At 52.9% G+C, this 26,538-nt stretch overlaps 8 protein-coding genes across 8 annotated transcripts; 5 read left to right on the top strand and 3 right to left on the bottom strand.

Moving 5' to 3' along the window:
• Positions 1-1,232: 1,232 nt before the first annotated feature.
• METBIDRAFT_37345 (uncharacterized protein) lies at positions 1,233-3,485 on the top strand (the record flags this gene model as incomplete). Its single annotated transcript, XM_018856863.1, has 2 exons — positions 1,233-2,254; positions 2,624-3,485. 2 exons carry the CDS (start codon positions 1,233-1,235, stop codon positions 3,483-3,485), a joined length of 1,884 nt encoding a protein of 627 aa, XP_018714629.1.
• A 525-nt stretch (positions 3,486-4,010) lies between these two features.
• On the top strand, positions 4,011-7,033 carry ZCF9 (Zcf9p; the record flags this gene model as incomplete). Its single annotated transcript, XM_018858357.1, has 5 exons — positions 4,011-4,274; positions 4,440-4,534; positions 4,592-4,837; positions 4,925-5,107; positions 5,285-7,033. 5 exons carry the CDS (start codon positions 4,011-4,013, stop codon positions 6,984-6,986), a joined length of 2,490 nt encoding a protein of 829 aa, XP_018714628.1. The 3' UTR covers positions 6,987-7,033.
• Positions 7,034-7,636: 603 nt separating this feature from the next.
• METBIDRAFT_35214 (uncharacterized protein) lies at positions 7,637-8,602 on the top strand (the record flags this gene model as incomplete). Its single annotated transcript, XM_018856581.1, has 1 exon — positions 7,637-8,602. The coding sequence occupies one exon, from the start codon at positions 7,637-7,639 to the stop codon at positions 8,600-8,602; it is 966 nt and encodes a 321-aa protein (XP_018714627.1).
• Positions 8,603-9,541: 939 nt separating this feature from the next.
• METBIDRAFT_77000 (FMN-dependent alpha-hydroxy acid dehydrogenase) lies at positions 9,542-11,492 on the bottom strand (the record flags this gene model as incomplete). Its single annotated transcript, XM_018858619.1, has 2 exons — positions 9,542-11,124; positions 11,444-11,492. 2 exons carry the CDS (start codon positions 11,490-11,492, stop codon positions 9,542-9,544), a joined length of 1,632 nt encoding a protein of 543 aa, XP_018714626.1.
• A 2,270-nt stretch (positions 11,493-13,762) lies between these two features.
• On the top strand, positions 13,763-15,127 carry DFG5 (putative mannan endo-1,6-alpha-mannosidase; the record flags this gene model as incomplete). Its single annotated transcript, XM_018856505.1, has 1 exon — positions 13,763-15,127. One exon carries the CDS (start codon positions 13,763-13,765, stop codon positions 15,125-15,127), a length of 1,365 nt encoding a protein of 454 aa, XP_018714625.1.
• A 1,211-nt stretch (positions 15,128-16,338) lies between these two features.
• Positions 16,339-18,156, top strand: METBIDRAFT_36385 (uncharacterized protein; the record flags this gene model as incomplete). Its single annotated transcript, XM_018856732.1, has 1 exon — positions 16,339-18,156. One exon carries the CDS (start codon positions 16,339-16,341, stop codon positions 18,154-18,156), a length of 1,818 nt encoding a protein of 605 aa, XP_018714624.1.
• An 80-nt stretch (positions 18,157-18,236) lies between these two features.
• ARO3 (3-deoxy-7-phosphoheptulonate synthase) lies at positions 18,237-19,641 on the bottom strand. The gene is made up of 2 exons (XM_018854112.1): positions 19,483-19,641; positions 18,237-19,384 (listed from the first exon to the last, which is right to left on the bottom strand). Exons 1-2 carry the CDS (start codon positions 19,535-19,537, stop codon positions 18,318-18,320), a joined length of 1,122 nt encoding a protein of 373 aa, XP_018714623.1. The 5' UTR covers positions 19,538-19,641; the 3' UTR covers positions 18,237-18,317.
• Positions 19,642-19,981: 340 nt separating this feature from the next.
• Positions 19,982-22,369, bottom strand: METBIDRAFT_10308 (ubiquitin-specific protease; the record flags this gene model as incomplete). Its single annotated transcript, XM_018853733.1, has 1 exon — positions 19,982-22,369. One exon carries the CDS (start codon positions 22,367-22,369, stop codon positions 19,982-19,984), a length of 2,388 nt encoding a protein of 795 aa, XP_018714622.1.
• Positions 22,370-26,538: the final 4,169 nt, after the last annotated feature.

Here is a 26,538-nt window from a genome sequence, read left to right as displayed (position 1 = left end):
TCTCCATCGACAATGTATCTATCAATAGTTTATCTATCTACAATGCGACTAACTTCGAAAGCTACAATGTATCTACCTATGACGTCTCCATCTATAATGTATCCATCTATAAAGTGTCTATCCACAGTAAATCTATCTAAATTGTGTCCATGTACAATGTGTCTATCAATAGTGTATCTATCTACAATGTACCCAATGACAATGTACCCAATGACAATGTATCCATCTACAATGTTTCATCTATAACTTTTTATCTATCTATATCTATCTAAAGTGCAGCTGTATACATTGCATCTGTCTATAACGGCTCCATCAACGATGTATCTATCAATAGTATATACATCTACAATGTACCTATCAATAGTGTATCTATCTACAATGTACCTAGCTACAATGTACCTAGCTACAATGTATCCATCTACAATGTAGTTATCTAAAATTTATTGATCTATCTGTATTCATCTATAGTAAAGCCATCTAAAAGTGCCTATCTATAGTGTTCCTATTGATAGCATACCTAACTATGACGTATATATCTATGTTGCACCGATCTATAATGTGCCTATCTATAGTGTAACCATTTATAAAGTATCTATCCATAATAAACCGATCTAGATTGTCTCGATCTATAACGTGTCTATCGAAAGTGTACCTGACTATGGTGTATTTATCTATGAAACATTCATCTATAATGTTCCATCTATAATGTTCCATCTATACTTCATTAATCTATCTATATCTATCAATATTATATCTCTCTAAAATGTACCCAACCACAATGTATCCATCTACAATGTATCTATCAATAGTGTATCTCTCTAAAATGTACCCAACCACAATGTATCCATCTACAATGTATCTATCAATAGTGTATCTCTCTAAAATGTACCCAACCACAATGTATCCATCTACAACGTTCCATCTATACTTCATTGATCTATCTATATCTATCAATAGTATATCTATCTACAATGTACCTAACTCCAATGTATCCATCTATGAGGACCTATCGAGGCGGGCGCCCCGGCCCGCCATTCGCGGCCCCAGAACGCGGCCCTGGCCCTGGTTCTTTCGCGGCCCTGGCCCTGGTCTTTCGCGGCCCTGGCCCTGGCGCTTTCGGCCCGACATGCGAGAACCAGCCAAGACACAGCACCCACCCCAAAACACCGCCCCACGGCCGTTTCCCCCCAAAAAAACACCGCCCTCCTCCTCGAGACCCCCAGCACACAGCCATGGTCTCCGGCATCTACTTCTGCCACTGGCCCGCCCGCAGTGGCCAGTACCTGCGGTGCGAGGTGCTCCTACATCGCAGCTACCATAACGACGTGCCCTCTGCGGATTTGGTGGTGGCTGCGTTTGCCGCCATGTACCAGGCGCAGCCGCCGTGGCAGCGCACGCCGTTCACGTGCCACCGGGGCACGTCGTACATTTCTCTCTGGGCCGAAAACGACATGCTCCTTCTCGCGGTGGCCCGCCGGAACGTGGACGCCATGCTGGTGATGGCGCTTCTAGGCCAGCTCCACTCGCTCGTGTGCCACTACTTCCACCGGGCCGGCGCGCACGGCCCGGCCGCCGGGCCGCCCCATCCGTCCGAGCCGGGCGTCTTGCCGTTTTCCCGCGACGCCGTGGTGGATAACTACGCCCTAGTATACGAGCTCTTGGACGAGTGCGTGGACTTCGGCCTCGCGCAGGTCACGGACTACAACATCCTCAAGGAGTACATCAAGATGGACGTCCACCGGGGCCACGGCGCCGGGCTGGATGGCGGCGCCCTGGGCGATTCGGCGCTGGACTCGGACCTGCCGTCGGGCGTTCCGGCGGCCCGGTCCCAGGCCCTGAAACACGGCCGCAAACAACGCCAGAACACCCCCGTCAAGTCCACACACAACCGGGCCGACCGCACGGACGTGGTCAACGACGCCGCGGCCCGCTACGTCAACAGTTCCATTGTGCGCACGCAGGTTTCTGCCATCAGCTGGCGGCCCAAGGGCATCTTCTACCCGAAGAACGAGATCTACATCGACGTGGTGGAGCAGTGTGACTTTCTCTACGACCTCGAGGCCCGCGCGGTGCGCACCAACGAGATCTCGGGCGTGTGCATGGTGCGCTCGTACCTCTCGGGCATGCCGGTGTGCAAGTTGGGGCTCAACGAGAGGTACATTTCGCAGGTCGAGCACGACGGGGCTCTTGTATCGGGGAATCCGCTCTCGCACGGGCGGCGCGAGGGCAACCAGATCCGGGGCGCCGGCATGGGGTCTGGCAGCGACGCGGATTCGGCTAGTGACGGGGACGATTCCGAGGATTCGGGAGGCGGAAGGGAAGAGGATTTGGGAGGCTTGGAAGGAGAAGAATTGGGATGCGGAAATGAAGAGCATTCGGGCTCGCAAGGAAAAGGTCCCGGGGACTCGCCGGTCCCTGGCCCCGGGCCCAGACGCATATCGCCAAGTGGCCAGGCGCCCACAGCAGACGAGAATCCCATAGACTCCGGCGCCACTCCAAGTGCAGGTGTCCTTCCAACGACCGCCCCAATCAGCGTGGCCACCGGAAACGCCGAGCAGGCCGCAGACAAGCCCCTCGACTCCGACGTGTTGCAGCCGCTCCAGGGCCCGGTGCCCGCCCCCAGGCTCATGCGCGTGCCCATCACCAACGTCCAGTTCCACCTGTGCGTGCAGCTCTCCAAAGTGTACGAGGAAAACCTCGTTTTCTTCACGCCGCCAGACGACGAGTTCCGCTTGTTCTCCTACAGCGTGGAGCAGCAGCGGCGCAAGCGGGCCGAGCCCTTGCTCATGGTGCTGCCCGTGTTCCGCGTGGTGCTGCTGGAGAAAAAGCTCCAGATCATGTGCACGCTCCACACCAGTTTCCGCAAGCGGCTCCACTGCAACAACGTCGTGGTGAAGATCCCGGTGAGCACCGCGCTCTTCCCCTTGAACAACTCCAGTGCCGACAACTTCAGGTTCAAGTGCGAGTCGGGCGAGGCGCGCTTCAGCGTAGACTCCCTGCTGGTCTTCTGGGCCATCGGCGACTTGCCGGGGTCCAAGAAGGCCGTGCGCTTGATGGCCGAGCTTTCGCTCTCCAGCTGCGACCATCTTTCCGAAAGGGCCGTTGCCGCGGAATTCCACCGGCACGCCCGCCACCAGAACAGAAACCAGGGCGGCTCCCCCGCCGAGCACGACTCCGCATCGGACGACGAACCATCGCCCATGTCGGACTTGGATAAGTACTACGGCGTGGGCCACGCGTCTTCCTCGGTGTTTACCCAGCTACGAGCGACCGCCGAGGACGCGGCGCACGAGATCTCGGTCTCGTTCGAAATGCCCATGTTCACCTACTCGGGGCTCAAAGTGACCTATCTACGGGTGGACGAGGACACAATGAAATACACGTGCTTTCCCTGGGTGCGGTATGCTACCCGGGCCAGCGCCGATTCCGGAGCGGGCGCCAAGTTCCGTTATCGGATGGGGCCGTCCAACTTCATAATCCTGTGAGCAAAGGCCACAGTCTGCTTGTGAAAGGGCGCTTCCATTGATCCGGGCCATATCCGGCGCCAGCTGCCAGGCGCATGAGATCCATCTTCTGATAATGCGCCTGATTGCTAGCGTGCGCCTGATTCTGCGGGCTGGCGGGCCCTGTGCACAGGACTGCGCGGCCGTGTGCAGTGCGGGGGACTTTACTGCCTAAAACGGACGCTCTCTGGTCTCTTATCTCGAGTGGGTCTGGGAACGCGAAGCGATAGCGATACAGGCCTAGAAGTGTAGGTGAGACCCCGCTGTTGGATCAATAATCCACTATTGACTGCCTCAGTTGGAACTCTTCACAACCGCTACAGATCCTGCGCTTGGAAATTCCCGTTCAAGACTTATTGCAAGAAATAAGTCTCCACGAACCTACTCGTCACACCCGAAAAACACTCGCGAGTGACTGTTCGGACACCTGACTTCACGCCCACGAGTATTCGAGGCGCCATTCACTCTGTGCATTTCATGCTCACGACCAACGAGGCAACCTCACTCATGAACCTGGGCTCGGCGGATCCACCGAAAAACGCTCCCGTCCAAAATGCGAAGATAAAATCGAAGTCTCGTAGCGGGTGCTTGACTTGCAAGAACCGCAGATTGAAATGCGACGAAATGAAGCCGTTCTGCCTCAACTGCCTCAAGAAGAAGATCAAGTGCGGCGGATATGCCACGCGCTTCAAATGGAGATCTTTCAATGAGGGGAAGGAAACTGAACCTGATATCAAAAGTGCCAGTCCCAACAAACGGTCTCGTTCCTCCGTTCTGTCTGCATCTACAAAGCCCACAGCGATGAGCACCTCCTCAAGCTTGCACTCAGACTTATCTCCATGGCTGGATATGAGCCGCTCGCGGGGTCATTCGGTCAGTAGCAACACACCTTTAGAATTGGTGGACACACCCCTCGAGCAGCTTCTGCTCAAGGAGCACTTGGAGCTTACATCGCTATCTGTCTTAGGGAAATCTACCAAGGAGATCAAGCTAGAGAACGATCTCTTGGCGAAAGGTATCAATCCAGCCACGTACTTCGATGATGGAACCGTCGCTAGAACTTCCAAGAAAATGCGCCGCAGCTACAGCTCCAATGAAGCAAACACCCGGCATTCATCACATTCGCTCCAGAGATCATACTCTGCGTCGGGCCTGCAAGCAGCGTCTGAGGTGACGAACTTTCGCAACGAGTTCCGATCTATGACAGGGCTCCAGTCCCTCGCAGAAGCTGCTGTGGACAAGATTCGTACGATATCCTCCGAATCATCGCCAATGTACACTAGCGCTGGAAACTCACTAGCGCCTCCTCAAATATTTGCAAACGGGGATCAACAGTCTCCTGGATTGCCAAATACGCAAATAATGACCAAAGCAGAGGATATTGAAGCCCCGAGGTTCACAAATACCCCGCAATCTCCAAGCGAATGGCAGGTACAACACGCCAATCAACTGCCTGGAACCACGGGTACCCCGGTCTTCAGAGACGCTATTTCTGATCTCAACTTAACACCTTCATTATCCGCGCTTTTCAACTTTGTTTTCACGAATCCGGATCACGTGAAGGACTCGATGCACGTGGGAAGCATGGGACATAACATACCAGAGTCTGCGCTCAGCCCCTTGGATCTTGCGACAGGACCCATTTCCCATATTGGTCTGCAAAGTCCCGATGCATCTCCTGACAGACTGACGGAGGATAGAAACGGATTGGCTCTTCAATTACAAGATAAAAAACCGAGCTCCTTATTGAGTGATGTGGGGAAACAACTTATCAATCACAGGTATTCACTTCCGTCTATCAACTCGACAAGCTACGATGCAAACTTACTAAGAGCATCTGAGCGGCAGCAGATCTTATACCTTTATTCAACTTACACATGTGGGATCATGTCTATTCAGTCGGGCGCGTATGAGAATCCCTGGCGCAATATCTATCTCCCTCTTGCTGTCGAATACTCCTACTTGTTCAACTCAATAGCATCCATGACTCTTTTTCACCTTGCAAGCAATGCCAAATTGCGTGAAAAAAGTGAATCTTTGAGGTCAAAGGGATGCTTTTACATGAAAAAGTGCATTCTTGAGTTGGCGACCGGTCTCTCCAGGCTCGAGAATGGAGATGTTTCCGATGCTCATCTTCCTGCTGATGTGGCTTTAGCTACTTGTCTTAACCTAGCGGTAAGTGAATCCTGGGACACCCATACATCGAGTGGAATTGCCCATTTAAAAGGAGCAAGAAGTATGATTCAAAAAGTACTCAGTATCATCACGCAGTTTTCATTGAACACTCGCAAAAAGAATAGAGATTTTTCACGTGAGCAAATTTTCAAAAAGAAACTAGTGCTTGTGACTGATGATGAGTGGCAAAAGATGACTGAGTTTGAAGATGGGGCCGATAACTGCGAAGCTTCACTGGGGCCACTCAGTGGGCTCTTCATACCTAAAAACATACAACTTCTTTTTAATCAGTGGATTTATTTCGAGGTGCTCTCTCAAATGACCAGTTATAGCGGGCACGACGATAAAGGAATTGACCTTGTGGCAACCATCACTAAAGCTATCCAAACCAACCAAAAGAAGAGGTCTGTCGATATAAGCGAGTTGAAGGCTCAAGAGCTGGAAACCTCCCCCGCAGAATCCTTCAGGCTGGGTTACAGTGATCAGTTCAAACAAAGTTTTGCGTTTTTCGAAAATTTGGACACAATGTTGCAGAACAACGAGTTTGTTGACCCACTTCTAGGATGTGCGCAATCTCTTTTCCTGATTATGGGCAAAGTGGCGAACTTAATTTCTAAGGTACGAAAGTCTCAAGATGGAGACAAGAAGTCGTCGCGCAATAGTTTGAGCAACATCACGATTGCTTCAGAACTCAAGCGGCATCTCACTAATTGGAAACCGAATATATCAACAAACTTGGCAGACATGTTGAATGATGATACAAAAGATTCCACGTGGGATCTTTACTCGTGTGTTTCCACTGCGGAGGCTTACAGGTACGCTACGCTTCTTTATTTGCACGAAGCGGTGCCTGAAGTCCCCCTGATTTCGTCACACCAATTGGCTGAAAAAGTGTTTGTGTTGTTGGCGTCCATTCCCAGTACATCGAACTTGTATACTGTGCACATATTCCCGCTCTTGGTCAGTTCGTGTGAAGCACGGCCCGGCGAAGAACGCGAGTGGTGCGAAGAAAGATGGGCCTTGCTTGTGGAGCGAATCTGGATCGGAAATATCGATCGGGCGTTTGAAGTGGTGAAGGAAGTTTGGAGAAGAAAAGACGATTACGACCGAAACCTAAAGAGGGATGGACCTGACAAGAAAAATGACGAAACTCTTGATTTTGACGATCCACAAAACATTTCGGCGCATTTACAAGAAGTCGTAGAATCCATGCGGCGCAAACCTTCAAGCGATGAGAGAGGCATCACAAGTAAGCTTCACTGGAGCTCTGTCATGAGGGAGTGGGGATGGGAGGTACTTCTTGCGTAATTAATTAAAAGCTTCCAAAATATAGAATCTATGAAGTTTGAGAAAATAAACAAAAACTTGTTTTACCTCATCAACTTTTCGATCAAGCTGGTGAGCACGTACTTGAAAACTGAACCAAGTTTTGAGAGTTTCAAAACTTCGGGATTACAGTGGCGCAAAACACAGCTTAAGGAGTTTCTTCTAACAAAGGTAGCTGAAGATTACCGTGCTTCCAAATTTTGAAACTTTGCTGTGGTCTTCATATACTACCCTAAACATAATTATTTGCTGGGTTTAGACTCTATCATATATTCGAAATCTAGTCTTTTTTGCAACTTTTGATAAATAGAGATAAAGATCGAGGCCTTTCCAGAACTTCATTGTTGCGCTCAAACAAAGTGAAAACAGAGTTTTAGCATTCTTAGACTTGTCAAACAGACCGAACACAGACCATATCTCCAGCTCTTTCTATAACTGTACTATTGGAAGGCTAGGAAGGGAATAAATATCGCGAAAAAATCCGGTCTCGTATTTCTGCAAACCAGAGGCAGATTCGCGTCATCAAGAAAGACATCGATTTATGCCTGTACAATAGCTCTAGCAATCGCATCCAGCATGGCTAATTTCTAGCAGGTTTGTGCTTATCGACACCAGCTCTTCATCCTTATCTAATGTTTCGCAATTGCTGGATATCGCTGAAAATTGCTGCCAGAAACTATTCGCTAATTGTTGATCCGCTCCAGCCAGGACGCATTAGTAAGTCACAAGCAAAGTCTCGATTTCCGTTCCCCAGGATTATGTCTTTTGACATCTGGAATACATTATTCACTCCTCGGGCACCTATTGCACAGCAGTACTATGAAATCTCCCACGGAGAGTTCGGTATAGATAAGCTGTTATGCAGCATAGAAACAGAGTTTCCTGCCGTGTTCAAGCGCATGGAACTGGAGTTCCCAAATTACGGGAAGGGCATGCCAGGATTTGGATCCAGCAATGACTGGTGGCGTGAACTCATCACGCGGCTCTACGCAATGCCAAAAGGCGACAAGACTACTAGCGCCTTATGCACTCGCTTAATCGAGCATTTTTCAGGCAGTGAAGCCTATGTTCTTTTTGATGACGTCATTCCCGTCTTGCAGAATCTTCAGGAAAATGGAGTCAGGGTTGTGGGTGCGTCCAACTCAGACTACCGCGTGTTTTCTGTGATGGAAAGTCTTGGGATCTCGGCGTACTTCCCAAAAAACCGTGTGTTTTTGTCCTACGATTTGGGCGTGACCAAACCCAGCAGGCAGTTCTTTCAGAAGGTCTCCAAACCATACTATCTCGAAGATTTAAAAGAGGGCAAGTGTAAAAACCTCAATGATTTCTTGGAAAACGCATGGCACGTGGGCGACCATTATGAAAAAGATTTTGTAGGTGCCGTCAAGTCCGGATGGAATGGCGTACTCCTTGACCGCAGCAAGAAATCAGTGTTTTTGAGCCATAAGCCACAAACGAAGGTCATTTCAAACGACTGTTTTGAGGGCCAAGCTGTGGATTCATTAGATGGAGAAGACTTGGTGATGATTTCCGATAATCGGGTGTGTGTTAGTGGCCTCGGCGAGCTTTTGAGGCTTTTTGGGTATGACGAACAATAATTGAAAGGCTGTTTGGCCCACGTTTTTAATTTTGGGACAAGGAGAAGCGATTGCGCATGTTGGTTATGCAAAACGCTGTCGGAGTTTGCTAAGCCATGCTCATCCCCGATTTAAGCTCCAACAGTGTGAATACCGGACATGACTGTGTATATTATAATGACCCCGAACAAAATACTTTGTTGGAGATGGGGACGCATGGGCAAACGCTTTATGATGGCTGGGATATTGAGTGCACCCAGATGCAGCTTCTGAACAAACAACATATTCAGCTCCGTCACTGCACCTCTTTATATCAGTACAAGCAAATACCAAAGGTGTGAGTTTTTCACCCGTCGCTCATAACCTGACGCCCTTGTATAATGCTTTCGTCAGCATAAAGGAACCATGGATACTACGGCGGCATATGCTGACATGGAATACTAATGCCGCTTTTGTATCATGCCAGCTCAGGGTATACAAGACGTTGATGTTCATATTCACGCAGCGGAGAGAATGAGCAGGTTTTTTTGCTTGTTTCACCGAAAACTGTTGGTCGGGAGACTTGTAACCGGAAAAATTATTTATCAGCGTACGTGATAAAGAAATGTATCAGGTGGATTTTGAGAGTATGTAAGCTATGATATTGCCTTATTTGGTTGGCCCAAACGACCTCGTTACTCGAACACAGTGAGTATCATAGATGCCCCGTTGAAGATGCTTGTACGTGTCAGGAATACCAGGCTTGGAATAACATCCATCATTCTGCATGCTCGGCCTGTCAATGGCACCGATACCAATATGTTTCTATTGAGTCTGCTACAGGCCGGTGTTGCAGCGCCTATTTACGGGCCCTTTCCGAGCAACTCGAAACCAATGCTCTCTTTACTCGAAATCCCGGCCTTCTTTCAAAACAACTTCGAGGTCTTCGATCCTTTTTGGAATCTCTAGCAAATCTCTGCTTCACTCCTCATGAGTAAACTGCGGCGGAGACAACGGCTCATAGTTGCCGTAATACAAATGATCACAAGGCGCCAGACGAGCATGCAAGTTTCTCAAGTCCAAGTGCTGGGGGCCCAACTCCCGCACGCTGGACACACCTAGTAGCCTCATGTCAATGCGCATTTCTTCTTTCAAAAGCTCGATGGCTTTGTGGACTCCGGCCTCGCCGTAGCAAGCATTGGCATACAAGAACACGCGGCCCAAGCCCACGCCTTTGGCGCCGAGCGCCAAGCACTTAATCACATCGCCTCCCCGGCGCACACCGCCATCGACGTATATCTCGATTTTGTCTTGCAAGCCTTTCTGGCGAAGAACAGGCATGACATCGGCCAACACCTCTACAGGTGCCCTGGAGTAGTCCAACTGGCGGCCGCCGTGGTTGGAGAGCACCACCGCATCAACACCGTTTTCGGCAGCTAGCACTATGTCCTCCACGCACTGGACACCCTTTACTGCAAGGGGAAGATCTGACCACTGCTGGAACTCCTTGATGTCCTTCCACGTGACCAGCAAGTCTCGGCCATAGACAACACTGGACTTCAAGTCCTCGTGCCCGTTTCCGGCGCTGTCCCCACTATTTTTTGCCGTGTGGTTTTCGTCAATGTTTCCAGAACTGGAGCCTGCAGCGGTACGTTTTTCGTCCGTCGACAGACCGGCGCTGATTCTTCTCTCCAAACGAGCACGGAGCTTCATGTCCTTTTCCCTGCGGCCAAGCTCTGGCGTGTCGACCGTGACAAATAGCGCCTTCACACCCAAGTTCTGCACCTGCTCAATGGTATGTCTGGCCGCGTCTTTGCCAGTCACATATAGCTGGTACCAGTGGCTTTGGCCCTGCGTGGCCTCCTTCACGATGTTCTCGGCAGAATACGAAGAGTAATGGGAGATCATCTGGATCACGTTAGCACTTGCACATCCACGCGCAATGGAAAGCTCGCCATCTGGATGGCCTAGTTTGGCCTGTGCCGCTGCGGAGACATAGAAAGGCACGCCGGTGGGTGTGCCCAACATGGTCGTAGACAAGTCCACCAGAGGCACGTCTATGAGCACACGGGGCCTGAAGAAAATACGGGAAAACGCGTTGTGGTTTTCTCTCAAAGTGATCTCGTCCTGGGCCCCCAGGGAATAGTAGTACCACGCCGACGGCGAGCAGACTTTCTTCGCTATGTACTCGAAATCTGTCAACGTGAAGATCTCGCTGAGTGGCGGGAGGTTTTCTTTATACATCTGTCTCTGGTGGTCGTCGCCGGTTTCGGTGACATCATCTGCTTCCTCGAGGTGTCCAATGAGCGGACCCAAGCATTCTTCCGCTGAGAGGTACTTGGCGATGAAGTCCGGCCCATGGAACTTGTTGAAGATTGAGGATGCGTTTTTGCCCGCGTACTTCTCTATGATTTTTTTTCCTCCCGGGTGGACGGCCATGAAACCCGTCAAATCATACACCTTCCCGTTAAGGGCGACCCAGACGCCGACCTCGGAGTTGGTGTGTTTCTTCAATTCTTCCACCGTCACCCCATTCCCCGGGCTCTCCAACTCGATGTTGTCTCCTGAGGTTGCCACGTACAACAAGCTCCCCGAAGCAAGACCGACAGATATATATACCGCTCTTTTGAGAAGGGAGTATTGGGATGAGACACGGGTCGAGACGTGTCTTAGGGGAGTTGATCTGACAGGGCTAGTTCGAAATGTTCGCCGAGCAAACGACTGGCGACTAATGCGTGAGATCATCTTCGAAAAGAATTCAAGACAAAGCTACTGTTATACGAAAAACCATTAACCACAAAAGTGTTCTACTGATTCTCGTCCACGTGGTTGGGAGCCTTGTGACTTGACTCGGATAATCCGGAGCAATACAGCAGCTAGGACCTCGTTCCCCAGGATCTTTCGGTTGTCTGGGTCTTTCGTCGACGCCCATACATAGCCGTGTTTGTTCGAATGTATGCGTCTAATTGAATAGTCAATACATCGAGCACTTATAAATCAGTAGGGTCTGATTGGCCCCGAACCGGCCGGAATTTCTTGAACGTAGGGCCGGAATCTGCGCACCGCGCTTCCGCATTCGGCATCCCGAACACAATTCTGATGCCATAAGCTCACCGGGCGGTCTCGACATTTCCCGGGACGCGTTGAATTATATTTCTCCTTCAAATCTAGTGCTCGGATGTCTGCGATCAGACGATGCGGTTTAGACAGGCTGCAAATTTTGACCATGCGTGTGGTATGAAACGATTTTGAAAACTGGAAGTTTCAAAGCTTTCCTGTCGCTGACTTCCTTTGTGTCGTCCGCTTATTAACAAGCTCAAATGTAGTCAAAAAATGACCCTTGAAGAGTATTGAAGAAGAAGTCATATTCCTTTTCTCTTACTTTCGAGAGATAAATTGCTGAATCCATGGGGCATGACGTAGAATCTTCAAATGTCGCCTGCTCGCATTTGCTCGCACAAGCTTCCACGCGTCGTGACGCAGTATTAACGATGCATTCCCGAATCTTAGCGATTGCCTCAGATTAATTAGTACAGCCGTTTTGTTGAAACAGGCTATTGTTTTTTATCACCAACGAATACAATCAATACTCCGCCCTGCAAAGATGGCCGTACTTGATCGTTGTAAAAGTGCCCGCGTAATTCCAATTCCACGTTGCAGACAAATTCTGAAATACTAAAATTATTAGAAAACATTTTCGACATTCTTGAACACAAAATGGCGAAGAAGAGAAGTAGAATTGCATTGAGCCACAACAGAGAACCTGACTACAATCCACAAACTGGGTGGTGTATACAATGTTCAAGGTAGACACGTACTAATTGCAGTATCCAGTACCCAGTCTAAGGCTTTGATAAGGAGCCGTATTATGTGATTTGAAAGTCGAAGGACCGACATCAAACAGCCACAAAGCACGACCTTTTTGAGAAAAAGAAAAAGAACCATTGCTGAGAATTAGATATCAATGGGATGTGTTTTGGACTGGTCATGTAGGATCGGCGTTTCTTGAAGGGGCTAAACTTAAATTCCAGGTCAAGAAAACAAAGGTTAAGTGAGAAGTTTTTTTTACATGTTTGAGATTTTTTTTAAAAGTGCCCATTCTCATCTGTTGCTTAAGTTGAAGATTGCGTATATGGAAAAACAATTGTATCAAGCGAACGGGTTGTTCTTAGGTCCCGATTTTTAACAGGCACTGGATTGCACTAAATTGGGGAAGAATAATAATCGCGGAATGAAGCCTTGGGTGCACTTTAGAATGCTGCACAACACGAATTGCTACATCTGTTCCGCACTTGATCAAGGTATCATCGACCAGTATGAAGCTGCACTTACAAACCCCATATAGAATTCTAGAAATGCTTTCTGAGCTCCCCTCAAACCAGAATCTCTGTCAGCTCGACGGACAACCGGGTGCCTTTGAAGGTAAGAAGGACCTCGCCAGCCTGGCCCAATATAGATCACGTGACACTCGCGACTCCACGGCATGTATTAGGCAAGGGAACAAGTGCACTCTTATTGTTTGGCGGCTGATCTGCTGCCAGCGCTGTGCCCCGTTTTGGATAGTCGAATCAGAAAAGAAGAACTTCTTCACTTCCTCACTCTGCTGGCTGAAAGGAAGTGCTGGAATTTCAAGCCAACGGTATGTTATGCATCGAATGCGTGGGCCGCGGCTAATTATAGAATTGGCCCGGGCACTTGCCGCCCCAGTTGCGCCATTCAGCTGCTCAAAAAAAAAAAGAAAAAGAAAAAAAGCATTACCGTTGGCTCGAGGAGGACTGTGACGGCTCGTTGTCGGGCCTTCGGGCAGACTTTCACACCCGGCCCCGGAACGCCGGCGGTCACGTGACGCGCCATGGCACCGCCATCCCGAACCACGTCATTGCTCACAGCCCCGCGCCACGCCCAGAAACAGATGCCAAGGCGTATCTCGACCTGCACACGGGCCCGCACTGCCTGATCTGCGGCGTGCGGAAATGAGGGCGCTCGTTGGGCTCACTTTTCTTTCCCCAGATTCATCATTCCCGTTCTGCTCGAACCTTTTTGAATCATCTGACTTGCATTGGAATTGAACATCTGAGTGCAGTTACTCTATCGCTCAATCTGCTGGACGCCTCGATACTCTAATCTGTCTCCTAGGCATACTAACGCGGCTTGACACAACAAAACAAGCAAACACCGAAAACGATAGGAACCACGCCGAAAATGATGCTCGGTCTGTTGAAAATGGTCCCTGCATCTTTCCTCTGGCTTTCAAGCGTGCTCGCGTTGTCACTTGACGTGAACTCGGACGAATCCGTGTGTGCTGCAGCCAAGGAAATTGTCCAGGGAGAGATGAACTATTACGAAGGAATCACGTACGGTGGTACTGTCGGAATGTTCAGTGCGCCTTACTATTGGTGGCACGCCGGCGAGGTTTTCGGTGGCTGGGTGGACTACTGGGCCTACTGTGCCAGCGACAACGACACATTCACCGAAATCCTCTACGACGCGATGTACGCGCAAAAAGGAGATGACTACAACTACATGCCGCTGAACCAGAGTTTGACCGAGGGTAACGATGACCAGGGTGTGTGGGGCATGGCCATCATGCAAGCCGTGGAGCGCAACTTCACCAATCCGACGGACCACAGCTGGCTCTACATGATCCAGGCCATCTTCAACTCGATGAACAACCGGTGGGACACGACCTCATGCAACGGAGGGCTCCGGTGGCAGATCTTCACCTGGAACAACGGATACACGTATAAGAACTCGATTGCCAACGGGTGTCTCTTCCATATTGCCGCGCGGCTCTACCGCTACACCGGCGAAGATTTGTACTTGGAGGTAGCTGAAAAGGTATACGACTGGATGTGGGATGTGGGGTACTTTGTCGAAGAGGATGGCGAGCTTATCATTTACGACGGTGCCGAGACCACCGAGAACTGCACAGACTTGACCATGTACGAATGGTCGTACACGTATGGAATCTTCATGTCTGGGTATGCGTATTTGTACAATGCCACTGGAGAAACAAAATGGAAGACGGCTGCTCAGGATGTGATTGATGCCTCGAGCTACTTCTTCAACGGCTCAATCATGACCGAAACCACGTGCGCGTACTCGGACGTGTGTAATACCGACCAGCGGTCGTTCCGGTCGTTGTTTTCGCGGTGCCTCGGATTGACGGCCACTTTGATTCCAGATACTTACGACACGATCTTCACGGGCTGGTTGGTGCCAAGTGCGCAGGGTGCGGCCGAGTCGTGTTCGGGTGGTACGGACGGCATCACGTGCGGCATGAACTGGGCGTACGGGGGCTGGGACGGCAAGTACGGGCTCGGCGAGCAGATGTCTGCGTTGGACTGTGTGATGTCGATGATCACTGTGGACCACGACCCGTTGACGCTGCTGACGGGCGGCAGCTCGGAAGACAGTGATGTTTCTGCGGGAAACGACACGCTGTCTCTGTCGCTGTACAACACGAACTTGATCAGTATCAGCTCGGGCGACAAGGCCGGGGCCGCGATCCTCACGGTGGTTGTGTTGGGCAGCTTTTTGGGTGGTCTGGTGTGGATGTTGCTCTAGAAGGCTGTTTAGACGAGAGGAGTTTATTTATGGATGTTTCTTTGTGGATGTTTCTTTAATTCTGTATGTGGATGTTGCGGAGGGTATTGGCGAGATGATCGAGGGTGTTGGGTGACGAGTTGAACAAAAGGGAGCTACATTGAGAAAGACATGGGTGACCAGGGCCGGATGTGACAGGATGAGTTTGCCAAAGGAGGAGTGCGCCAGGACCGGTGAGGAGACTGATCATGACTGAGCACGGGATATGATGAGCCACGACGGCTGGTCATGGCTGAGCTAGGACGACTGATTATGGCTGAGCTAGGGCGACGAGCTCGGCCGGCCGGGACATTGCGGTGCAGTGGCCGCTGCCTGGCGGTCTCTACAAACAGACGAGAAGAAGACGAGAAGACGAGAAGAAGATAGAAGAAAGACGAGAAGAAGACAAGAAGAAGACGAGAAGAAGAAGTGAGAAAAAAGACGAGAAGAAGACGAGAAGAAGAAGTGAGAAAAAAGACGAGAGGCAGAAGAAAGAAAAAAGACGAGAGGAAGAAAAGAGAAAAAAGACGAGAAGAAGAAGAAAGGAAAAAGACGAGAGGAAGAAAGCTAGGGAAAAAAAAAAAAAGACAAGACGGAACAAGAAAGCAGAAGCTCCTAAAATCTGTGTCCCAGGCTGGCCCCAAGGCTGCGAGCCGTAGGCATTGTTGGGCCGCTCCGGCCCTGGCGGCGCGGCTCGCGGGGCGCACGCACCCAGGCGCGGAGCGATGGCTCCAGGCCACAGCGGCTGCCTGGCCCCGTTCTGGCACGCCGCGCCGCGCGGGCCCAGTCGACAGGCCCCGCCCGAGCACCTTCGCGCCAGGCGGGCTTCGTTTCGTTTCCACTGCACTTTTGATGGCAAGCGAACCACGCTGACTCCCGCCTGAAACGAGCAGAAAGGATGCCAGCGACGCCAGGCCCGGCCCGGGCTTGCCTCGCCCGATTTCCCGGAGCCTGTTCGTTCTGGCCGCCCGTCTCCGCCGTCGCCCTGTCCCAATCTATCGCACTGCTCTGGCTCGCAGTTTCTCGCCCTGTTTCTCGCACTCTCCCGCACAGTTTCCCGCCCTGTTTCTCGCACTCTCTCGCACTCTCTCGCACTCTCTCGCACCCTTTCCCTCCCGCACTGCTCTCTCACTGTTTCCTCGCACCCTCGTTGTCGCACCCTCGTTCTCGCACCCTCTCCCCGCACAAGCACCATGGTGCTCTCGCAGGTGATCAACCAGCTCGCCAACCCCAACACGGCCAGCAGCCGCCGGCGCCGGCTCTACATCCCGCCGTCCACCAACTACCCGCTCTTCAGCTATGGCGGCGCGGACGACCAGCGCTCGTTTCTCTCGCTCGACGAGTCCGGCCTGGTCGTCACCAGCCCCGCCGACGACAGCGACGGCGCCAGCGTGTCGTCCGCCCGCTCGCTCCCGTCGACCCTCAGCTCGGCGCACCCCTCGGAGGACCACGCGCTGTTCCACAGCTGGCTTCTCCAGGAGCATCTGCGCCGGTACAGCGGCGTGGACAGCGGCGGCGACAACAGCGACACGGGCGGCTCCAGCTCGGTCTGCTCGGGCGGCTCGGGCGGCCCGGCTGCGGCGGGCGGCAAGCCCGGGGCGCGGCGCGGGCCCCGCGGCGACGTTGCCCGTGTGCGGACCACGTTTGCCGTCGAAGGCCGCACGATCGCGCGGTACGCGGCCCCGCTCATCGTGACGTTCGTGCTCGAGCACTTGTTCTCGATCGTGTCGTTGCTCGTGGTGGGCCACTTGGGCACGGACGAGCTCGCCGCGGTGTCGTTGGCGCTGATGACGCTGACCATCTCGCTCGCGGTGTTCGAGGGCATCGCCACGGCGCTCGACACCTTGTGCCCGCACGCGTACGGCGCCGGCAACCATGAGCTCGTGTCCGTGCACGTGCAGCGGTGCGTGGCGCTCTCGCTCGTGGCGTACGTGCCCTGCGCGGCGCTCTGGTGGCACAGCGACGCGCTCCTCCAGCACGTCATTGCCAACGACGAGGTGTTGCGGCTCACCACGCAGTTCTTGCGCATCCTCGTGGCGGGCGGGCCGCCGTACATCTTCTTCGAGAACGCCAAGCGCTTCTTGCAGGCGCAGGGCATCTTCGAGGCGGGCACGGGCGTGCTCTTCGTGTGCGCGCCCATCCACGTCTTCCTGTCGTGGTACCTCGTGTGGAACGGCCGCCACGGCATGGGCTTCGCGGGCGCGCCCGTGGCCACGGTGCTCAACTTCTGGCTCATGGCGCTCTTGCTCGTGTTGTACGTGGCGTTCGTCGACGGCTCGCGCTGCTGGTTCGGGCTCTGCGCGCCGCGCCGCCTCTTCCTGAACTGGGGCCAGGTGGCCCGCTTGGCCGTGCCGGGCGTGGTCATGCTCGAGTCCGAGTACGTGGCCTACGAGATCATGACGCTCCTCGCGCTGTACTTCGGCACCGCCGAGCTCGCGGCGCAGAGCGCCGTGGCCTCCGTCGCCTCGCTCACGTACATGGTGCCCTTTGCCGTCAGCATAGCGGCGCTGACGCGGATAGCGCACTTTGTCGGCGCGCAGAACCTCTACTCGTGCCAGGTGGCCACCAAGACGGGCTTGCTCGCCGGGCTCGCGGCGGCCGTGCTCAACTGCGTGGTGTTGTACACGTTCCGCCGCAGCATTGCCGGCTTGTTCACGGACGACGCCGCCGTCACCGAGCTCATCGTGTCGCTCTTTTCGCCGTTGGTGCCGCTCTTGCAGATCTGCGACGGCGTGGCCTCGGTGGCCAGCGGCATCCTCCGCGCCCAGGGCTTGCAGAAGATTGGCGGCGTCATCAACTTCGTTGCGTACTACGCGTTTGCCATGCCGCTCGCGTTCGTGCTCACGAAAGCCACGGACCTCCGCTTGGAGGGCTTGTGGATAGGCATTGGGAGTGGCATGTTCATCATCGGCGTCATTGAGACGTGGGTCATCCTCACGTGCGACTGGGACGCCGTGCTCCACAAGGCCGGCCTCATGAACGAACTCGCGGCCTCGGACGACGACGACTAGGCCGGTCGCATGAATCCCCCCTCGGACGACGCCTGGGCCGCCCGGGCACTGGGGACGGGCCTTTCGGCTCCCGCATATTTATAACTACAGACCTGTGGGTGGTGTGTTGACGCACCCGCCACTCGTGCCCAATCACTTGTCCTTATACTGCTTATATACACTTACTTTCTAGCAGCTCTTCTGGCCTTCACGGCGTCGGCCAAAGTCTGCAACACGGGAATGGTGTCCTCAAAGCCAATACAAGCATCCGTAATGGAGCACCCGTACTTCAAGGCGTCCTTGCCTCCTTGCTCGGGCGCAGGCACATCTTGTCTGCCCTCCTCGATGTTGGACTCGATCATCAAGCCACAGATACCCTCCTCGCCTTGGCTGACCTGTCTGGCGATCTCAGCGGCCACAAGGGGCTGGTTCCTGTGGTTTTTGTTGGAGTTGCCGTGCGAGCAGTCCACCATGATTCTGCGCGTGATCTTGTCGTCGCTGATCACGTTGGCTTTCTTCAACGCCTCTTTCGTGTCCTTGACGGACTTCTCGTCGTAGTTCGTGCCTTGCTTGCCTCCACGCAAAATGACAAAGCAGTCCTGGTTTCCGTCGGTTCCCACAATGGCAACAATGCCGGGTTTCGTGACAGACAAAAAGTGGTGTGGGTGGGAGGCAGCTCTCAACGCATCGATGGCAACACCTAGCGTGCCGTCGGTACCGTTCTTGAAACCCACGGGGAAAGAGAGCCCGGAAGACAATTCTCTGTGCAACTGAGACTCCGTGGTTCTGGCGCCAATGGCACCCACGCTGACCAAGTCGGAGAGGAATTGGGGGGAGATCGTGTCCAACATCTCGCCGGCAATAGGCAAGATTTCCGTGAGCTCAACGAACAACTTGCGCGCGATTCTGAGACCCTTGTTGATCTGGAAAGAACCGTCGATTTCAGGGTCGTTGATCAAGCCTTTCCAGCCAACGGTGGTTCTTGGTTTTTCAAGGTATGCTCTCATGACGATATGGAGTTCGCCAGCATGTTTCTCGGCCTCTTTCTTCAATCTGTGTGCGTAGTCAAGGGCAGCCCTGGGGTCGTGGATGGAACATGGCCCGATGACCACTATAAGCCTGTCGTCATCACCATTAAGGATTTGGACAGCGTCATCTCTGCCTTTCAAAATAGAGGCTTTGCTTTTTTCTGTGACTGGCAACTCGTGTTGCAACAAGTCTGGGGGAGACAAGGGATCGTAGCCACGAACTAATGGTGTTAGTCAAATTGGTCACTGAAGAAAGCTAATAAGGCGGGTGCCAGTAAAAAAAATTTTTTGCAAAAATCACTTGAATTATTGAACATACTTCTCCAGTCTTCTAAGCGGGTTCTGTCGCCGACGTTCTCGTTGGAAACAAACATTTTTCTCTTGTTTAACCAGAAACTAATCGTGAAATGTGAGTCAAATGCTCTAAAGAAAACTTGTTATTGATGCAGCGGCTTTGCTGAAGTTTTTAATACCGCACTAGAGCCACGGTTTCATTGATTGACTCATTGCGTTTTGGTTATATGACGGATCACCGTAATAAAAAGTAGTTGCGCATGAGAAATCTTCCGGCAGTCCAGAACGTATGTCCAGTGCGCGCAGCTACATTAATAAGCATATCAGGCTAACTTTGAAAATAACACCGATAATCATAGTGAGCGGTTCTGTTCTTGTCGTTAGCGCAAATCAGAAAACACCCCCTGCAAGAGCTAAACAAAGACAAGAATCGCGGGAAATCCGCGGATCGGTCGTGTAGAATTTTCATGCATACATGACAAACTCGCCTCTTCACAGGGCGCGCCGAAACCTCAACGGAATTATCATTGCCGTTCAAAGAAGTATATGTAGGCATTCTTCTTGATCTCGTCGATGTTTTCGCCGCACCGCACGACTTTTTCGTCATTGTAGAGAATCCAGTCCCCGTCCTGCTTGATGAAGGCAACGTAGTGGCCAGTGTGGGGAGACGTGCCTTTGTGGCAGATGACGGCCTTGAGGTTGTATTTCCCCTGTTTGTCCGTGCTAGGTTCTTTCTCCAACTCGGACGTCAATTTGTCAACTTCGTCCTGCAAGTTGATGACGGGCTTGGCATCGTCCTCGATGACGCCGTCGTCGTCCGGGTTGTTGAATAGCCACTCGATGGACGCGTTGACGTTGTTCTGGTTCAAAACGAGCGCCTTCTTCGCGAGAAGAGCACCAAACCCCATGGACACCAAGTTGTCAATGGCTTCGGGCGCGGCTTCATCGACGGCGCGATTGGTCGGCGGGGGAAAATCCGGGTCAAACGGATCGTCGATGTCAGGGTCGTCCATGTGGGCAAACACCCAGTTCATGGCCTCCTCGGCGTCGTTATTGCTGGTATTGTAGAGCGCCCTCAAGCACCTGGGTTCACTGAACCCCATGCAGAGAAGAGTGGTGAGCACCTCTTGGTTCGGGGAGAAATCGTTTGCGGCCGGGCTCTGTGCCTTCGGCTGACTCTCAGTCTCCCCCTCGACGAAGCCGGGCGTCTTGTGTTCCGTGACGTCGATTTGGTCCGGGACGGAGATGGGGATTTCCTGCTTGACAGGCACCCAGTTGACGAGCGTGATTCTTTGCACGGACACCACCAAGTTCTTTGGAAAAGAGACGAAGCCCTCTTGCTTGGTGGTCAGATCCGTGGCGCCGCAGTTCTCACACGTGTAGTTCTCGACGTGCTCCTGGGCAGCGTACGCGCGGAAGGAGTCGGCGAGGGAGACCTCTTCGTAGATGTGCTTGCCGTGGGCATCAGACCCCAGCACCTTGCATGGGATTGGGACGGAGATGTTGTCGACGAGGTTGCTCGATCTGGAGCCCGTGCGGCAGGCGGAGCACACGACCTTGGAGCCCGCGAGGAACTTGAAGTCCCTGTTCAAGGAAAGGCCAAAGTGCCTGTCGAGCCTGTCAAACAAGTAGAGCAAGAACTCGTTGGCGTCCTGCTGCTTGTTGGTCTGGAACTCGGGGTGGTCCGCGCCAATGAGCGCCTTGAAGGCCGAGGGCCGGATGCCCGCCTGGTACATGTCGTCGGCCGCGGCGCTGGGCTTGGAGTAGCGGCCGGACACCAAGCCGTCATACATCTTGAGCATCTGCGACGGCAAGTGCAAGGCCGCGTTTGGGACGGCGGGGTCGAAGCGCATGGGCGCGAAGAACGCGCGGTACGACGGCAAGCAGAACAAGGCCTGGAGCACGGAGTTCAAGTAGCACGAGTTGCCCAAGTTGCGGAGCCCCGTGCGCCCCGGGCCAAACACCGGGGCCATGGCGGCGCCCGCCGCGCCGTCCACGCTGAACTGCCACGACTGGTTGGTGTGCACGTTCAACTCCACCAAGCTCTTCTCGGACTTGACGGCGCTGGACAAGTCCACGCCGAAGGGCCGCAACTTGCTCGCCAACTGCGGCACCTTGACCTCGTCGTTGCACAGGTAGCAGTAGCAGTCGCAGCTGTCCTCGTCGTCGGCCGAGAGCGAGCCCAACTTGACCGCCACCGCGTGCCCCGTCAGCTCGTAGTGGCTGAGCGCGTGCGAGTTGCCTTTGAGCGCGGAGCCAAACTGCTCGCGGCCGCAGCCCACGGCGCCGCAATCCAAGCAGACCCAGAGGTTTTCGCGGAGCGGGCACCGTGCGCAGTGCGCGAGCGAGCCCGGCGAGGCGGGCCCCGAGGCGGGCGTGGTGGCCAAGGAGTGCTGGCACGGGAACACCTGCAGCTGCCAGGCCTGGATGTCGGCCGCGACACTGGCGGCGTCGGCGGCAAGAATGTCGCGCGCCAACGCGGCCACGCCCGCCGGGCATGCGGACGTGGCCACGGACACATCGAGCGGCGCCACGTACACGCTGGACGTCTCGTCGTAGAGGTCGCGCTCGTTGTGCTCGACGATCTCGAGCCGCGGCGCCTTGTGGCGGGCGGCGGTTTCGGCGGCGGCACCGGCCTCTGCGGCGGGGCCGGCGGCACGGGGCGGCTTGCGCAGCCGCGTGATGTTGACGAAAAGCGCGTGCCGCTTGCGCTCGTAGTGCTCGGCCGTGTAGTCTTTGTGGCCGGCGCGGGCAAACGCCTGGAAACACGACATGCACACGTCCAAGCCGCGGGCGTTGTTCTCGGCGTCGTCGAACGAGTACATGCAGTCGTCTTTGTACACCTTGTCGGCGGCGGACACGGCGGCGGGGAGGCCTGAGCTGGCCTGCTGGATGTAGTCCAACGCGGCCATGTTTGGTGGTGGCGGCTGGAAGGGCGGGGCGGCGGCTGGGGCGGCGTGTGTGGGCAAAACTGGCTTTGGGGGGGCGAGCCTGGCTTTTGGGGTGGGCGGGGCTTCTGGTGGAGGGCACGGCGTTGGGCCAGGCGGCGGTAGAGGGGAGTTGATTGAGGAGCAGTGTGGTTTGCAGAGACGAGGAAACCGGGCGCGCCTGCTGAGGGCGGCCCTGGGGCCTGGAGACCTGGTGCGGCCCTGGGGCCTGGAGACCTGGTGCGGCCCTGGCCCTGGAGACCTGGAGGCCTGGTGCGGCCCGCCCCCTGCTGCACACACGCCATTGGCGGGAATTTCGGGTTTGGCAGGCCGGGTTTGTTTTCGGTGGGCCCCGGAAACACCTGTGCTTTCCCGCTCGGCGCGGGCCGGCCCGTGGCGCAAACGACCCTGGTGCTGTGGGACGATATTGGGCCCGCTCGGTATGGATGAGGGCTCTGGGCGGGGCGCGCGGGCGTGGCCCTGAACTGCGGGCCACCGCGCGACGCCCGGGTCTCAGGGCGAGGGCCTTGGATCGCAGATGTCCGGTTTTCTCCTTTTGAAAGGCTGGAAAATGATGGATGTATCTGTAGAAGTGAATTGGTTTGGAGAGGTGAGCATGGATGATTCTGGGTGCGTGTTTGAAAGGTCGATTGAATGGCTGCAAGGTCTCTTGTTAGCCTTCATCAATGTCCTAATCCCAACCTCATCATCTCGCACCATTGACAAAAGCATGCATAGAGAACGGAGGTGAGTGATATTTTTATTTCTTCTTTCTTTTGGGCAAGGGCCTTACTATTATATATCTGCCCAGCTGACACGGGGTTGGATACCCGCAACTGTCGAATATACATTAGAACAGTTCGTGGGGAGCCTAGTTATTGCGCTGCAGATAAGAAGATGTCGCGTCACTCGTCTTGAGAATATAGCATCCCGAACAGAAAAGTTCCTGGGAAGGGTGGAAAACGATGGATGTTCTGTAGAAGTGAATTGGTTTGGAGAGGTGAGCATGGATGATTCTGGGTGCGTGTTTGAAAGGTCGATTGAATGGCTGCAAGGTCTCTTGTTAGCCTTCATCAATGTCCTAATCCCAACCTCGCTGCGAATCGTCTCGCACCAGTGACCGGTGAGTATTACGATCTCGGCTCGTGCTCTTAAATATAGGGGCCTTTCCGTTTTGAGTCCCTGGATCTTGAGCCGCAGAGATCCAAGCTTTAAAAAGTTCAAATCGTCGAATCCCATCTTGTATTTGAAAAACGAGTTATATAAAAAATAGTCTTTGGTGTAAGGTCCCTGGTATCAGCTTGACACTGATGGTCCTTGTAAGCGCATATATGACTATATGCACTTCCATTACTGTGAGTTCCGTCAGATATCATTCTAGACAACTCATAGAATATTCTTTCATTTGGGGACAAATATGTCTAAATGTAATATAATGTTTGAAGTACATATAAGTGTACTTTTGCAATTCGCCCAGTTTGAACTCCTCAAGAATTGGCTCGCTCTGAGTTTCATCTGGTTCTGGGACAATGTCCATGTCTAGCGGAACTTCAACACGGCAACTCTTGATGCAACACCATACACTAAGAAACACACCAAATGACATGTTGAATGTCGTCTGACAGTAGCATATGTATGCATATAGGAATAAATAATATTCTTATTCCTTTTTCTTTTTGCAATTGGATGACTTGAATCCAAAGCAGCTTTCACAGCCGACGAGTACGAAACTCGGCCACGCAGCTGTCCGACCTTGCGATGTGATTGATGTCCCGGGGCGCTGGCCCTGCGCTCAGCCAGGAACCACACTATCCGGTCAGAGGCCAGCTGAAATCCCCGCCCTCCATGCCGCAGTGGCATTGCCATTTAATATCTTGCATTCATAAGCAGTGATCTTTTCCAGATCCATGGTTCTAAAATCACTCCTCTGTAGTTTATTGATGTACCGGCTCTGGCCCGGTGCGCACCGGCACGGTGCAATACTTGGGCCAACACCAAATACTAGCAATGGCCCAACTCATGCCCTGGGCGAGTCTGTCTTTTGAGAAGCACCGGCGTTTTTACCTCGCCATAAAGGGCACACTCGCCTGGTGTAGCACGTAGAGAAATCTGGTCTTGCCCCCTCCCATCTACTACATACCCAGGCCACTTGAACGTGGCCAGCCTCTATGACCGCCCATCCATGCAATCTTGTTGAAAGGAAGGCGTGTTTTCTACAAGTGCTCAAAGCATTGAAACATGCTTTTTTTTTTATAAAAAGGAGCTCTGGTCATGGAATTTGCCTGCTCTTGTTGGGTGGTCTTATGGGTGCGCACCAGCATGGGTCGGAAAGACCAGCTATAGCCTCCACCGTCCACACCCTACATGATCCGGAATCGGCACAAAATCCTGTTAAAGCATCTCAGAGCAAATCCTAAGCACTTGTACTTGTATATAGCACGGCAGCTAGTCAGTAACTGAAACCATATACTCTCCGTATATTTTTGGCATAATATATCGTAATGGAGCTCTAAGCTGGTGCGCAGCCACGGGCCCTCTGCTGATTGAAAACAGCTACAGTATCCGCCGCCATACTGCCGGCGCTCCTAATTCTCCTGAAAAATTGAAATTCATTCAAAGCCATATGCACGGCTTCTTCTACACGGACTGAACAAGGTTTCACCATCGTCTTGTATAACACCTGATGCATTCGCGCTGCGCTTCGGCCACTGGAGCAGGACACCACGACCGTCTTTTACTTTGCCCCGTTCTCTACTCAATGGAGTAGAAAGAGGCTGCTCTTATCAAAGAGTATGTATGTGCTTGGAAATCGCCTTCTTCTGCCGAACATGAGAAATACTACGCCCTGGGGGATCCCAGGTCAAGATAGTCATATATTTGCGATTGAGCATAGTGCTGGAGCAGACGGCTCTCAGCCACAAAACAGAATTAGAACGGAATTTTACCATGAAATGCGTCACCTTTCTTTTCCATTTATCTCTCCTGTGTGTGGCCTGATCATCCCGCTCAAGCCATCTGTAGTGTCCAGTTTACGATGATCTTTGTGTGCATGTGGCGGAATATTGGTAAACACGGCTGAGAAACTGTGGGTTCATTATATCCTGAGGCACGAGTCGGGCAATGGAATTCGCTTTTTCCGTCCATATTTATGGTGCTGTATTGGTGCTCTGGCCCAGCGTGCGGCATGGTTCTCGGACTTTGGGTCTATGGATTAGACAGTCCGTCGTACCCCGTCATACCCTGAAAGGCCGTATTCTTGAGACATTATTCCCGATTATTAAGTACCCATACATCCCTTACTTTTGCTGGGCCCACAGAGGACATTTATCGGGACAAACCACCCCTTTTCCATTACATCGTTGATCCCTGACATACCATGGCCCTATATTGGGGGCCTAGCGCGCAGAGCTGTGGGTCTGAAAGACCATCTACGGTCCCCAGCCTATAGCCTGTGAAAGCGGTTTTTTTTTGAAGCTTTCGTCTAAAGCTCGGGTACATTTACAACAGCAGCCATTTCTGAGTTTATCCCTAGCAACCAAGAACACACCCACCAATTCTCCCACCAATTGTACGGAGCCACCCACCACACGTGACAGCTAATATAATAAATACAGGCCGGCCTGCGCGCGGGCCTGTTTTCGCACCCACGACATTTGCACCCGGCCCAAGCTCGCCACTACTACTGGTTCTTTTCCACTTTGCTCTAAAACCTCGCTTCCATACCTCCGAAGCCGGGCACACGTGACTTTCAGGTAACGCACTTTTTTGGCCGGACTTGTGGCCCAGTACTTCGGCGTCAGGACACTCTCGCTAAGGTAAAATATCTGATTTGGCGCTGCTCTGTCAATTTGGCGCCCTAGCTGAACTATCAATTTGGCCCTCTAATTGAACTGCCCCTCTGGTGCCCTTACTAAATCATCAACTTGACGCGTCACCTGAGCTATCAACTTGACGCATCACCTGAACTACCAACTTGACGTATCACCTGAACTACCAATCTGGCGCATCACCTGAACTACCAATTGGGTGGCTCTAACTAAACTCTCAACTTGGCGCTCTAACTGAACTACCAATCTGGCGCTTTAACTGAAGTACCAATCTGGCGCTCTAGCTTAACTACCAATCTGGCACTCTCGCTGATAAATCTTACCAAA

Source organism: Metschnikowia bicuspidata (assembly GCF_001664035.1).
Source record: "Metschnikowia bicuspidata var. bicuspidata NRRL YB-4993 chromosome Unknown METBIscaffold_1, whole genome shotgun sequence".
NCBI lineage: Eukaryota > Fungi > Ascomycota > Pichiomycetes > Serinales > Metschnikowiaceae > Metschnikowia > Metschnikowia bicuspidata.
This window is presented reverse-complemented; position numbering and strand designations above follow the sequence as displayed.

Excerpts from the sequence above, each read along its gene's own strand:
- ARO3 (XM_018854112.1), bottom strand. The coding sequence starts at position 19,537 with ATGTTTGTTTCCAACGAGAACGTCGGCGACAGAACCCGCTTAGAAGAC. Across the intron at positions 19,385-19,482 it reads CCGCTTAGAAGACTGGAGAA|TTCGTGGCTACGATCCCTTG; the intron begins GTATGTTCAATA and ends TAACACCATTAG.